The following is a 15,716-nucleotide window of genomic DNA, read 5'->3' as shown; positions in this document are numbered from 1 at the left end:
CTGGCATTGAGCCGCAGTAGCTTCAACCCAGGGAGATGTCATCAAGGCTATACATACTATTTGGACGGGACACCTTTGGGACCACAAGCACCCTCTTGAGCTCCCCTTCCTTGGTGTTTTAATTGTCTCCTCTTCCGTATCTACCTCTTGCCTTGAATGACTCCAATGGCTGCTCCCTGACTCTTGTATTCCCTTCCTCCCTCAGGAAAAAAAACATGCTTCCTATTGAATTGACAGGAACCGGAAAAGAAAAACAAAAAAAAGACAGGTAGCAAAATAATCAGGATGTGGTTCTGGTGAGCCTCCTGTAGAAGTCCCAGTCTTATAACTCAGGCAGCAAGGCAACTGGCTGGATGAAACAGTGCCTGCTGAGTTAAGGCCCAGTCCTGAAGAGCTCAGTCCAGAAAGGAAAGCGAGGTCCAGGCAGCAGGAAACGAAGCTTCTTCTCCAAGAGCCTCCAGATAGAACCTGTGGGCCTCTGTTCTTCCCAGATGTTGTCTCCTTCCTGATGTTATCATGGAAGGCTTTGCTCTTTCTCTCTGTTTTCCCACAAGGTATGAGGGATCTAATATAGATGTTGCTGGACAGGGAAGGTCCCTGGAGAGAATGGCAATTGGTTTCACGTGCCTCTTCGTCCCTGTGGGGCTCAGATGTCGGCGTGGTTCCCTCTCTACTGGCTCTTCTCTCCCTCAGAGTCCACGCAGTGGCAGTTGGGAGGGAGGGAGGTTGCCTCACCAGCAGCTGGGACCAGCCAGAGGCTCTTCTCTCCCCGAGTCAACGCCAGCTGGCAGTTGGGAGAGGGGGTTGCCTCACAGCAGCTGGACCAGCAAGATGGCTCGTTCTCTTTCTTTTGATCTAGACACTATGGCGTTTATCAGACAGGGTCTCTGCCACATGGAACTGGGGCTCTTCCATACTGGGCGATTCAAATTCGCGTGATAACGTGACCATGTAACTTTATACCATGGGCTTCACACCACACAACTCGCCAAATCAGTTCACCTCCCTCCCCGCCGATTTATTCCTCATTCTCATCGCCTGAGCACACTTCCGCGCGGGCCGCTTCTTTTCCGAACTGGTGCCCCTCTTACTTTTGGCTTATTCTTTCTTGTCGTCGCGCTCGTTGGCTCGAGTGGTCTGCACTGACCTAAGTGCCATGGGGATATCCCCGATCTGGCCGCGATCTGTTCTGATATTCACTTGTGACCGACCTAGGCTCTCCGGCCTTCCCCTGTGACCCCCCCTCTCTATTCTCAAGTCTCTGCACACTTCCAGTAGCAAGTAACCCCCGAGCTCCCCTATACTCCATTGATGCCTGTTGCAATATGCCCACTTTTCCTTCGGTGGGTCTTCCTCTTGCCCGGTTCCTAGGGACGGCGGGGAGGGCGCTCTTGGCACAGAGGGAAGGCAGCCTCTGCTAGTCCTCCTTACGGGGGTTTGTCTGCATAAACGTGTGGTTGTTGTGTACAATTCTATCCACTGTGATGGGGGGGCGCGGCCGCTCCTGTGGTGGGGCGTTTCCTCCATATTGCTTCTCTCTCTCGCTATCTCCTCCTTCGGTGGGTCTAAACCAATCCCATATCCATGCACTTCTCATATGGGGGTATTCTAATTCGGACATTATCCTTCTGCCTGCACTGATCCTTCACTTAATATCTGCCTTCTCAACTCACGGGTTGGCTTACTCTGCCCCTCCTTTGCTCGCCACCAATCCCCTATCCATGCCTTCCCCAGCGGGCCCATCTGAAATGCTCCTTATAACATGAAAACAAGCACCATCTACTTCCATCTACCCGAGCACGCTCTCCCAGGGGGGGCCTTATCGAAACTCTCCTCTCTCTCTGCTCCTCTGTCTACATTTATCTAGTCACATCCATCATTCCACATTGCTACACCCAGCGGGCCCATCTCTCTCGACACCTTTCCTCACTAACTTTTAATCATGCACCATCCCATCATTCCACGCCTTCTCCAAGGTGTCCTTGCACCTTCTCCTTCTTCCTGCCACCAGTCCCATCATCCACTGCCCCTCCCCCCAGGTGGCCCTTCTGACCCTCTCTTCTAACTGCCCACCGATCCCATCATCACTGCTTCTCCCAGGCTGGGCACCCTCTGCAACTTCTCTTGCCCGCCACAATCCCCTCTCCACTGCCTTTCTCCCCCCCTCAGCTTCGTTCTCTCATCTGCCACCTCTCCCTTTACCTGCCACGATCAATCCACTTCCACCTCTGCATTTCCACAAGGGGCCCCACTTCTTACACCACTCTCCTTCTGTCTGCACCACTATCCATTTCATCCACTGCCTTCCATACGCCCCCTATCTGGCCCCCCTAACTTTGACCTGCCAACCCTTTTCCCAGAGTAAAGCCCTTGGACACGTCACACTTCTCAGGCATCCTAGGATTGAAATGATGAACTCCCATGGAACCATCCTCCATAGTAGCATGTGCACTTATTATGCTCGCTCCTAGCTATCGCCTGTCTACCCGCCCGTAGGTACCTTCCTGTACATGTATGAGGCACTTCTGGCACGTCAGCGTATGAACATCAAGTAATATTCTAGTTTGCCTTTTCTTATTCAGACATGAGCCACCCGCTGGGGATGACTTTCGGAAACTGCTCCATCGACCCTCTGCAGTGGGCCCTCGCTTTTTGCGGGATCTTGTTTGGTCGGTGAAGATACAGACTTCGGTCCCGCCTCCTCCTCTCTCGTGCCTCTATCCTCCCCGGCCGTCCGGTTCTTTCGAATACCTACGACCATTCCTCACACGCTCTCCGATCACGCTACACAAATTGTCTTATAAAGCCCACAACCTCAGCCGGACACCCTGACCAATCCTCGAGAATCATCATTAGAACTCAGCATTGTTACACCCGTATGACCTTTGACTTCTGGTTATCGATTTACTACAATGCCGGGATATATCTGCATACTATATCTCAATGTACAATACACCTACCAGACACAGAGCATCGTGCTTCCATATGTGTGAAAATATATAAATATAGATATACCACCAGACATGGACACATATCTTTACACTTAGACAAATCTACCGCCCACATTCCGACAGTAAACCGGAACCACACCCCACACAGACAGCAACATTATGTGTACCAACCACTCTCTCACAACACACTCTTCACACACACACACAGGGAAGAAGGAGGGGTTTGTGTGGCGGGTGTGGGTGTGTGGGTGTGTGGTGTATACACACATTATACATTTATGTAGTACATGCTTGTGTGGTGGGTCCTATGCTGCGACAATCGTTGCCATTTTTGCGGCTGTGGTGTGTGTGTGTGTGTGTGCTGTGTTATCTATATCTATTATATATTGATACCATGGTAGAACACCTATAAAATCGGCATAAGCTCGGGTGTGTGGTGTGTGGGTGTGTGTGTATGCCCGATGTTGATTTCACCTGCTCTTGTGCGTTGCGCCTTTGGATTTGTATATATATGTATATATATTGTAACTAAATTTTCTCTGTGTAATGTTTCCTGTTTATAGCATTGTTAATGTGCTGAGCTTGCTCCTCCAGCGTTTACCAGGTGTCAGCACAGGCCGCACGAAAAACAGGAAAAAGGTGTGACCTCCTTTTCACCCCGGAAGCGTTTAAGGTCGCAACCCCATGCAGGGCACCACTGAGCATGTGATTCGGTGGCCGCTACGATCGGCCAATCCAACATGCATTAAGGTCCGGTTTGGAAAAACATTCTGCACTGAATGCACTTCGCGCGATGTAGTGCAAGGGCAATTTGAATCCTGCCATGCGGAGGACTCCTAGGTATGATACGTGCATCGCGCTTATCACGCGAATTCGCATCGCCCAGTATGGAAGAGACCCCAGTTCCATGCTGTCAGAGATGATAAACGCCTTTACTTCTATTGATGCAGCCTAAAATTGCATCATGTTCAACTTGTGGTCTACTTGGACTCCTAGATCCCTTTCACATATAGTCTCCTTAAGCCAAATGTCTCCCATTCTATATCTGCATTTAATTTTTTTGCCCTAAGTGCAGTACCTTATATGTTTCTGTGTTGAATATCATTTTGTTAGCTTTGGCCCTGCTTTCCAGTTTATTCGGGTCATTTTGAATTTTGATACAGTCAGATCTCCTTATCCAGATTTATTATCCATGGATTCAAGCATCCACGGCTTGAAAATATTTCAAAAATACAGAAATTCTAAAAAGCAAACCTTGATTTTGCCATTTTATATAAGGGATGTCATTTTACTCTGCCAATGTATTTAATGGGACTTGAGCATCCATGGATTTTATTATGTATGGGGGGTCCTGGAACCAAACCCCAGCAGATACCAAGGGGATGCTGTACTTACATAAATACAGTAGCACTTAGGATGAAATTAAATTGTTACTCCTTACCAGAGACAGACCCACTGAATCAGTAGGAACTTGGTAAGACAGCACTTAATGTAAATTCCATGAGTTCTTCAGGTCTACTCAAGTTGTGATGAACAACTGGAACCAGGCCATAATTTATTAAACTAAATCAAAATCTTATATAAATGTTTAACAGTTGCTATTGCAGCACTGTTGGCAGCTGGCTAGCTTGAAAATGTCCATACATACTTCTATACCCCTCACTCCCCCATTGGTGGGCTTCTAGGACTGCATCTGTAGTTTTGTGAGATATTTACCTTCTCTTTCAGAGAGCTCTGGTAACACAACAAACTACAAATCCCAGGATTCCACAGGATGGAGCCATGATAGTTAAAGTATTGTCAAACTGCATTATTTCTGCAGTGCAGGTGCAGCCTAAGTGTTTTATATGCATTTAAAGAGGAACAGAGAGAACAGTAGACACCAAAGACACTAGGAAACCAAATGGATCCAGATGGTGGTGGGTCTTTCCCCCATCAACAGTAAATAATTGGGCCTGGAACTTCTACTATTAGAACACAACTTCCACAACTCCTGTGGGTCTTTTTTAAATCAACATAAAATGGAAATTTTATTTAAAACAGAATGTTTTATTTATAAAATGGAAATGAGTTTTCTAGTTTTTTCATGATTCAAGTAACTCACTGGTCAAGATTCATTAAATATGTTGAAGGAACATGTGTCTCTGCCAACGTACCTCTGTTGTGGACAGAGAGGCAGAGGTGACTTCATTGTCCCCAGGAGCCACGTGAGTACACACCCACAGGAGACTGAGCAACACAGGTACTGTTGCACAACTGGGACAAGGAAAATTGTGCAAGGAGGTACTAGATACCTCCTTGCACAATGCCTCCATGAATAATATACTAGCATAAAAAGGTCTGATGCTGGGATATAGGTTTAACAGAATCCATGCCAATGCATGTAAGTGTGACAGAGCAATTAATTTATTTTTATAAGAGTATTACTTTAATTAACATATTTGGGATCAGATTGTTTTATCTGTTATTTTTAAATGTAAGTCAAGAGAAAAATTTAATATCTTTTTAATGACATTTTGATTTTAAAAAACAGGTCAAAATTTTAAGAACTTTTTTTTAAAAAATCTGATATATTTTAAATTTTTATCCACTCCACATCTGTCAGCCTTGACGGTTAGTCAAGCATTACACCCCATCGCCATTAATAATCTTTGGACATCCCCCCTCCCTCAAGTCTCCAAAATAAACTTATCTTCATCTTTATTTTTCCAGTTTCCAAACCAACCAACCAGCTCAGCTGAGAGGGGGGGAAAGGGATAGGTTTAGCCTCAGAATCTGAAATGCTTTGCATTATACAGGCCTGGGACTGAAGCCAGGCACAAATGGGAGATTAGATATGGGAAAGCCAACTAAGTTCACTAATGCAGAAAACATTGATTTAATACAAATTGCTCTCCCAATTCTATACAATGATGCTCCCTTATAAACAGTCACAAATGAAAACTGGAGTCTAAGCTGGAAATAAGTGGGTTGCAATTTCACAAAAGAATTACAGAAACCACCCAGAATATGTTTCTGCAACAAGTAGCCTGATCTCATAAGAAGTCTAGAAAAAGTCTGGAACCTTTTTTGGACTAGAGCTCCCAACAACTTCCTAACAGATTTTAGGAAAAGGTTTAGGAAAGGGAGAAGCAGAGATAAGACAAAGACAGCACTGCTAAAGACCAAGAGGAATTCTGAAAAGGTTTCTACTACTGTACCTTTTCCCTGTGCATCAATGATGGAGAACGCACTGCTCTCCAGATGTCCCCTTACTGGCTATGCCTGCTAAGACTGATGGGAATTGCAGTCCAGAAACATCCTGAGAGTCACACAGTCATGCAGTTTGCTTTGCAGATTTCCAGATCTCCAGACTCGCTATCCTAATGAGAAATGCATGCCTTCTTTCCTATACATGTTGCCATTAACACAGTATTTTCAGCAACAACAGTGTCTTCAGTTCTTACTGGGGATGAGATAGGCATTTATTTGAACACGTGTATTCCTCCATACTATTCAAATGTAATGATCAAATCTGATTTTATTAGTCATGGAAGATACATTTGTCGTAACCCAGTATCTCCTTCAAACACACATTCCATATACATTCTTCCATTTTCCAGGATGTGGTTAAAAGCAAGCTTCTCCAAATACTAACTTTCAAGAACAACCATAACCAAGGTAAACATTGCCATGCATCAAAGCCAGTGTTATAATGTAGGTCTCTGAACAATTGACCAACATGTTCACTGCATAAAGATAAGCCCTGTGCAGAGCTACTTACACCAGAAGGCAAGTATGAGCTTGCACTCACCAAATTGCTGTAAACTTAACACAGGTTAGATTGCAGACAGACTTGATCAATACTCATGTGGCTAAGCCAGAAAAGCAAACAGGGAGGTACAAAGCACAGATACTGCTATTCAGATAACAAAATGAGGAGGACTCACTGGGGCTCACAGCCATACTATTATGTCTGAAATTGGCCAATTGCTGTTCCTGGAAATTCCCAGTATTGCTAGATTTGCTGGAAATACTCCCCAGCTGCTGTCAATCTCACCCTAACAAACCTGAAAGTTACAAATGGAACTGACTTTTAGTCACAAAAATTACAGTCAAAATAGAGAAATGTGGTCCACTGTAGGTGCCTCCAGTGTCCTTGTCCTGCCTTGCTTTAAAATTAAAGAGGTCAGAAATAATAGCAAAAGAAGTAAGTAAAACAGAGATGGGGATCTTGCAGAAACACGCAGCAGGCAAGGACTATAAATGTGATAGCCAGGAAGACAGACGTGATGCCAAAAGAACAAGGTAGACACCTACCGCTACAACTTGGCCGCGACGGGGGTCAATGATGCGTACATTCTTGTCTTTGCAAGCTGAGCAAAACAGGCTGCCATCACGGTTCCAGCAGACATTATAAATGAGGTCAGGATGGAGATCATCCAGACGGTAAAGTTCCTCAGTTGTGCCCACATTCCACACAATTACCACATTATCACAGCCTGGAAAAGGAGAGGGCGCACATTAAACCAGGTATGCTGATGGAGTCCTGCCCCACTGCAACTTATAAACTTTGGTCCCACCATTGCGCCAACCCACAAAGCTTTGCAGTTTAAATGTAAATGACTTCGTTTCCTCTACTATCACATAAGGCACCTGCACTCAGAAGGACGTTGCGGGCTGTTGGATGCCAAGTGATGATGCCCACACGCTTGGAGTGCCCTTCTAGAACCACCACTGGCTCAGTCAGAGGCAATGTCAGTCCGTTCTCTGGGATCTGCCATACCTGAGGAGAAAGACGGGGGGGGGGGGGGGAGACTCTCTTCTACTCTGATTCTCCCCTCCAGTCTCACCTCCCACCACAAAGCCCTCACTCGCTCTCCCCGCTTCCTGATCTAAACATCTAACAGCACCCAACCTTCAACATGGATGCACATTTCCTTTAGCCTACTCCATATTCAAGCATCTGTGTAGTTCATGATGCTGACAGTCCATCACCCCACATTCTTCAGGTAGGCTCCTTCCTTCCAAGTATTTCAATAGAGAACAGGAAAGCAAGGTGTGGCTCAGAGCAAAGGAAAAAGAAAGACTGGTGTAAAAATTGCTAGCTGAATAGCTAGAAACCCCCCCTCCCCCAAAAGTATGATTAGCCATTCAAAGTCCTGGGCTTTCACTCTGTGTCTAATTCAGTTTTTTTAAAAGGTATTTTGAGCACTCATGCAATAAAGCAAGGATCAGAAAGAAACTTCTCCTCAGCTACACTCTCAACAAACAAATAAAAGCTTTTTTTACATTTCACACACTATCATGCCCACACAATCTTGAGGAACAGAAAACTGGTTACAATAGAGTCTTGAAATCCACAGCATGCCAAACTGCTTGATCATGGAATATTTACAACCTCAATCTTCTCTACGCATTTCACTGAGACTATGGGTTCAGATGAACACATCTCATGCCTTCACACGCAGTCCCTTTTTTCCATTTCCTCCTCACCATAATAGAGCAATCCTCAGAGCCACTGGCAATGATATGATCATTGTGTGGGCACCAATCGATGTCCAGAACAGGGCCTGTGTGTCCACATACTGTAGGATAGGACTTATCAATGCGCCCAGTCTGCAGAGAAAAATCAAAGGAGAAAAGAACCAGTAAGTATTTAAATGTATGCTTGCATGGCCTTCTCTATTTACCCTCTATTTATCTTCACTTCTAGTACAACTCCTCTGTCCCATCTCTGACTGCTCACAGAAGCTGTGTTTGCTAATATAGAGCAGAAGATGGAAAACAAATTTTTATAGATCCAATGCAGTACTGTGGTTAGAATGCTGAATTGAGATTTAGGGAAATCCAGCTTTCAGCCCCCAATGACCTAAGGAACTCACTGGATGGATCAACTTGGGGAAATCCCCCTTCTCAGCCTAACCTGCCTCATGGGGAAAGAGGAAATACATGTTATGCTGCCTTTCACTCATTGGAGTTTATCAAACAGGAGGAATTTCTCTTAAATTCAAATGAAAAGAAAGTGGGGCCAGAACACATTCACTTAAAGTCGCTAGTTTAGCGCAATTACGGGAATGTGCACTGCATTTGAACTGGCTTCCCATTGCCTGAAAATAGCATGCCACTGCCTGAATTTGCGTGTGGCAGTCTATCACGCAATAACGTGAAACCACATGATTGTGTTCAGATTGCCATTGGACTTCCAATTTCCCTTGTCTGATAAACTCCATTGAGAGAGAGAGGAAGAAAGTGGGGAAGAGGAAATACATGTTATGCTGCCTTTCACTCATTGGAGAAAAGCACAATGTAAATCGAATAAAGCTTGATAACAAGTTTCTGAACCAGAGAACTATCAGTCCCATTCAAAACTTCTCTATTCATATACCAAGAGTGTGCAACTGTGGTGGGTCTAAGGGCCAATCTTTTATCCATGGGACCCTCCAAGGTGTTCAGATGTCCATTTCTAGTCTTGAAAAACTGCATTTTTAAAAAATAAAAATGTAAAACAGGGGTGGGCTACACCAGGAAGCTTCCAGAAGAGTCAATTCACCCTTTCTTCAGTCAGAAGAATAGGTGGTCTGGGGAGCCTGGAGAAGGATCAAAGAAACAGCCATGGAGGGCCTCATTCATCTCTTGAGCTGCACCTTCCCTGTTCCTGCCCTCCTCTTACCATACACCTGCAACACACCCCTCACCTTCTGTAGTGGGAGCACCATGAAGGCCCCTCCTCCACTGGCCTCTATAATCACAGCAACAAACTTGGGGTTGACAGCACAAAAAGTGCTGTCCCAAGTGACTCGTGATACCCGGATGTCATCGTAGCACTGGTCGTTCTTGACGGGCTGCCCAAAGACGTGGCGGAATTTGCTCTGGCGGACAACTTTCCGGAAGGACATGACTGGGGAGACTTGGAAGAAAAACAAATCAAGGTCACACACCTTGATTTGCAGGGTCACATACAATGCAGTACAGTGGCTCAGGCAATGCTGTGGGGTGTGATTCTCTTATCGAGATGATTTTAATAGGCTGATCATTAATACCAGGGGCGATTTCAGCCAAACCAATGTGATTTTAATTTTGAAATGTGGAGAATGAACCCCAAGCTGAAGAGCCTGAATAAATAGCTTCCTAGATTAGTAGTGGGTGGGTAAATATTCATGTTGAGAATTTTACTGGATTTACCCAAATTCATGCCCTATCACAGAAAGTGTGTGCATCTCTTTCAGTCTCCCATTATTAGAAGGAAACTGTGAACATCAGATTCTTCCCTTTCCCTGTTCCAATTCATATGCAAGTCAATGCAAATGGCTACAAATGCTTAGAAGTGAACAACGCACATGAATATACTTTTGTCAATAGGGGAAACTGCTTACATTGAGAAAAATGCATTGGAAAGGCATGCATTAGGAATAACTGTTGCCAAAATACACACAAATTTCCATGCAGGAAGTGGGTGGTGAGAGATCATCCACAATCCAATACGGAAGTTGGATAGGAGAAGAATGCCTATAGGTTTCTGAGAAACAGGAACAAAATGAAACTGGCCAATTTTCATATCCCTAACCCAAACTGTAACTGGCTGATGATGTTAACAGCAGTTCCATGCGCTCTTGATCCAACTTGGATCCTTCAGCATGCATCTCTTTTCCCTATATATGCCAAAATCTCTCTGAAGAACAGCTCTCAGCACTTTTGTGTGTTACATTCTGGGAGTCAGCTTGCAGTTATATCCATATGTAGACTTCCTTTCTGCTTCACATTCTACTCTCCCATTTTCTCCATTTGTTTCCATGGAGATTTGTGTGCACACTGAAAACTGGTCCTACCCTGGATTTCTGGCCACATCAGGAGTTGTGTTGCTTATATCCTCAATCATTATACACCTATCTCTCTACACCTGATCTCTTTACTACAGGGACCAACTTCAATTCTAGTTGGACTGAGGGGAAATTACACAGCAAAAGGGTGAACTCACTCTCTGTTCTCTAGCAAATCCTACAGTATTAATTAATTCAGCACTGATCTAATCCATTCCTTCAAAGAGGTCAGTGTCTAGGACCAAATGCACTCCCTCTAATGGTGTTCAACTACAGAATCAAGTACACCGGAACTAGAGCTCTCTGGCTGAGAATTCTAAATACCTCACCCAACTACAACTCCCAGGATTCCATAGGAGAGAGCCACAGCAGTTAGAGTGGGAAGGAACGAGCCTGGTGTTTGAGCATTGGAATACGACTCTGGAAACCAGGGTTCTCAGCCACTGGGTGCCCTTGGGCAAGTAATACCCTCTCAGCCTCAGAAAACCCTGTGATAGGTCACCATAGGGTCACTAAGTCGGAAAGGACTTGATATTTGAAGGCACACAACAACAACAGGTTAAAGTGGAATCATAATAGTGTGCAAGAGATATTTGAATATTAGAATACAACATACAAAACCGGAAAACAAGCTAATCAATCCACATTGATACAAATCCCATGCCAGCTCATATTTAAAGGCATTTGGGGTGAGGGGCTACTTTGGTGGCCAACTTGTTCTCTCTTTAGCCTCCTGTTCTGTTGTGCTATCAACTCCACCAGCTTTCACACATCACAGCCAGGTGTGAGACCAAGGCTACCAAAGTTCTCCTCTGGGTGGTTCCTGTCACAATGCTCCATAACATAGGAATCAAGCATCAGCAACTATATTCATTGCACAGTGGTCCCTTGGTATCTGCTGGAGTTTGGTTCCAGCAGCCCTCCTGGATACCAAAATCTGTGGATGTTCAAGTCCCATTAAATACAATGGCTAGTAAAGTGGTGTCCCATATATAAAATAATAAACTCAAGGTCTGCTTTCTAAAATTTATATACATATTCCATATTCACTGGGGTTAGGGATACAGGGCCCCCATGAAAGTGCAAACAACAAACCACATTTTTTTGCCGGAGAGTAAGTAATAATGTTAGTTAGAATAGAGTTAGAGTTAGAGTAGTAGGGAATAATTATTACATGTTTATTGAATACTCATGGAATGTCTAAAGAAACACTGATTATATTTGTTCAATAAAAATTAAAAGCAAAGAAAATAAAAATTAAATAAAAGTAATAAAAACCTTTGCAGTTTGTTGTGGCACCAGAGCTACACAGGGAAGGCCAGATGTCTCACAAAACTATAACTCCCAGGATTCCATAGCATGGAGTCATGGCAGTTAAAGCGGCATCAAACTGCGTTAATTCTGAAGTGTGGATGAGAGGGAAAGAACTGGCCCACTTCACCTCAAAAAAAGACCAGAACCTCCAAATCTTGATTATTACTTTATATACTCATGCATAAGTCTGGAAATTTTAGTCACCCCACAACCTAAGGTTACTTATCCATGGGTCAATGTAAGTACTGTATTTTAACGGTGAAAGACAAGAGTGCAATCTGTTCTGGAAAAACTGACCCCATTCTACTCTCCCATCCATCCATTACAATAATAATAATTGCATGTTTATTGATATCCCACCTCCCTCCCAGTACAGGGAATCAAGGCAGCTTACAAATCTAAAACAGTCCAAGTTAAAACACTATAAAACACGCAAAATACAAGTTTAAGAAAACAATTAAACAATTCCAACAATTAAAAGCATTATGTTATTCAACTTTAAAGTTTAAAACAAAACAAAACTTTTGGGTGAGAACAAGCAGTTGAGCCTGCGGGAATTTTGTAAGTTCTTTGGCATTATTTTCCTTTGCTTCATCCTTTGGATCTTTTGTTACATGCCCCTAGATTTTACCCTCGACTTATCCATGGGTCATATCAAAATCCATAATTTTGACCCCAAAACTCTCCTTTGACTTATACATGAGGCCGATTTATAGTCGAGTATATATGGTATTTTGGATTTGGGAGCCTGCGAGAGAGAGGAAATGAAGCAGGAGAGAGAAACAGTCTTATGATTTGGGAAGGAAGTGCTTTCTCCCTCTCAAAAGGAACAGAATGATTAAAAATACAGAGTTACTTCATGGCGAAGGGCTGCCAGATGGGAAAGGGACATTTCGCAACCAGAGCCCTTCCTGTGGGACAAAAATATGGACACCACAGACTTTGCCCCACCAAAAGAGAGAAGCCTTGGGACTCAGGGTTTCTCCCTTCCTTCTCCAGTCCCCAAATAATGCCATTTTGGGGCCCCACAGAGTTATATAACACACACACACACACACACACACAAACACACCCCAAACAGGGCAGTTACACTCAGTGGGAAGGAAAGAGGCTGCTGAAGCTCAGCCTTAGGTGTCCCCTGCAGTTGAGGATTGCATCCACACTGGAGACATAATCCAGTTCTATACTACTTGAACTGCCATGGCTCTACGCTGGGGAACTTGGTGAGACATGGAGCCTTCTCTGTGGGAGAGAACTCTGGTGCCACAAGAAACTACCATTCCTAGGATTCCTGTGCAGTTCAAGAGGTGTCAAACTGGATTATCTCTGCGATGTGGACGCACCCTGTGACTCTGGAAGTCCCAGCCCTTCCTCGCAGCCTCTGGCGAGTCACACTCTCTCAGCCTCAGAGGAAGGCAAGGGCGAGAGAAACCTCTGAGCGAACTCCCAGGAATGTCGACCCATGCTCCTGAGGGAGACCAGGGGTGTCCTCACAGCAAAGGAGGGAGGGCCAGGCATCGCAAAGTGTAAGGCCCCCTGGGAAAACCCGCTATACAGAACCACAACAACACAGGGAAGGGAAGCCTCTGAGCAAGTGCAGAGTGCGATAGGGATGTGCCCCAAAGGTGGAGCAGGCGTCCCTATGGGCGCCCTGTGGCTGGGGCTGCAATGGCCAGGTTTGCTGGGAAAGGAAGGCGTCTCCCTCTGAGGCTGAGAGAGTGTGGCTGAAGGGGTGAACCCTGGTCCCTCCATCCATTTCTCCCTTTTGGGGGGGCAGATGGGGGACCCAGCCCTGCCTTGTAGCCCCTTGTGCCCCGCAGCATCCCGGCCGGGGACTCACCCTCCAGGAGGAAAGGGGGCCACGCAGCACCAGCAGCACCAGCAGCAGCAGCCTCTCCCTGTGGCGCTGGAGCCGCTGGAGGGAGGGAGGGAGGGAGGGAGGGAGAGAGAGAGGCAGGGCTGGGCTGGGCTCCCTCCCGGCGCCCACAGGAAGTGACAGAGGAGCAGGAGGAGGAGGAGGAGGCACTAGGCCCGGCCGGGAAGGAAGAAGGGCCCAGGCAGGGAGGGGCCGCCCTCGCCCGGGGTCAGGAGCAGGACGCCCCGCTCCCCCTCCTCAGAGCCCCCCCCCAGATCCACCTCACAGGGGACCCTCCCCACAAAATGGAGGCCTCCCATGAAGGGCCCGAGCCCATACAGCACTAAAACACACACTCCCAGGAATGTACATCCATGCTCCTAGTCCTGCTCAAAAGGGAGGACGTGGCCCCATAAAAGCTAGACACACTCCCAGGAATGTACATCCATGCTCCTTTGGGTGACCAGATGTGCCCTCACCACAATGGAGGACCAAGCACCGCAAAATGGAGGGCCTTCAAGAAAAAAGGGAGGATATGAGGACAGATGAAGCTTAAAAAACACTCCTAGCAATGCTTCTTCTTCATCAGGGTGAATGACCAGAGCTTCTCCTCCTCACCACAAAATGGAGGGCTCCCAAAGAAAAGGGAAAAGCTAAAAGACGTTCCCAGAAATGAAAATTCATGCTCCTTAGTCCTGCTGGAAAAGCCAAAAAGCACTCCTAGAGATGTAAATTCATGCTTCTTAGGATGGTCAGGTGTGTCCTCACCAAAGGAGGCCTGGGCATCACAAAATGGAGGATGTTCCTAGAAAAGGGAGGATATGACCCAATAATAATAATAATAAAATTTATTTATATCCCGCCTCTCTACAAAATGCAATTGGGGTGGCTTACAAGATTAAAATATACAGTCCAAACCCTCAACCCACCTCCTTAAAATACAATAAAAGCTCAAAAGACAGAGAAATATAAATTCCTGCATCTTAGAATGACCAGATGTGTCCTCACAGCAAAGGAGGACAAGGTTTTGTGAATGGGGGGCATTCCAAGAAAAGGGAACACATGAACCAAGGAAAGCTAAAAACACTATAAATGCAAATTCAACAACAAAGCCTCCCCATAGAAAGACAGTAGGGTTTATTTATTTATTTATTACCTACCTCTCGCCATGGATTGAGGTGAGGAACAACAATTGACCAACAAATATACATTATAGTTTATTGTGACTATTTCGGGCTATGAGGCCATGTTCTAGAAGAGTATTTCTGACATTTTGCCAGCAGCTGTGGCTGGCATCTTCAGAGAATGCTAGCATGGAAGAGAGTGGGCATTATATATATATATATATATATACACACACACACACTGTTGGTTGAGAGGAAGTGATTTACATGTTACATGTGTGGTAAACTTCTGCAGCCATGAGAAGGTGTCGCCTATCCTTCGCATAGGACAGAAACAACCACTCAAAGGGAAGATATTTTTTACCATACATCAAAGAAGTCACAGTCAGAATGGGGAAACTGGTGAAGAAACACAACCTCCAAATGGTCTACAAACCAACCAGCAAAGACAATCTAGCAAATGCTTTGCTCAGTGAAGGGCAAGAGAGACCCTCTCACGGCCGCAGGAGTTTACTGCATACCATGCAGCTGTGGGCAAGTCTACATAGGGACCATCAAATGATTCAAACATGAATCATGGAACACGAAAGAGACTGCAGACTGGGTCAGCCAGAAAAATCAGCAGTAGCCGAACACGTTATAAACCATCCTGGGCATAAAATGCTATTTGTAA

At 45.2% G+C, this 15,716-nt stretch overlaps 1 protein-coding gene across 1 annotated transcript in view; it reads right to left on the bottom strand.

The window, feature by feature from the left end:
* Positions 1-13,961, bottom strand: part of CORO1B (coronin 1B) — a 29,200-nt gene extending 15,239 nt beyond the window's left edge. The window contains exons 1-5 of the mRNA XM_042439872.1: positions 13,905-13,961; positions 9,629-9,840; positions 8,427-8,549; positions 7,587-7,716; positions 7,251-7,432 (exon numbers count right to left, since the gene is read on the bottom strand). Coding sequence (XP_042295806.1) covers positions 7,251-7,432; positions 7,587-7,716; positions 8,427-8,549; positions 9,629-9,829 — 636 coding nt within the window. The 5' untranslated portion in view covers positions 9,830-9,840; positions 13,905-13,961. The remainder of the gene's footprint in view (positions 1-7,250; positions 7,433-7,586; positions 7,717-8,426; positions 8,550-9,628; positions 9,841-13,904) is intronic.
* Between the last annotated feature and the right edge of the window lie 1,755 nt (positions 13,962-15,716).

This window comes from Sceloporus undulatus, chromosome 1, assembly GCF_019175285.1.
Source record: "Sceloporus undulatus isolate JIND9_A2432 ecotype Alabama chromosome 1, SceUnd_v1.1, whole genome shotgun sequence".
NCBI lineage: Eukaryota > Metazoa > Chordata > Lepidosauria > Squamata > Phrynosomatidae > Sceloporus > Sceloporus undulatus.
The sequence above is the reverse complement of the archived record's forward strand: the minus strand, read 5'-3'. Positions and strand labels throughout refer to the sequence as shown.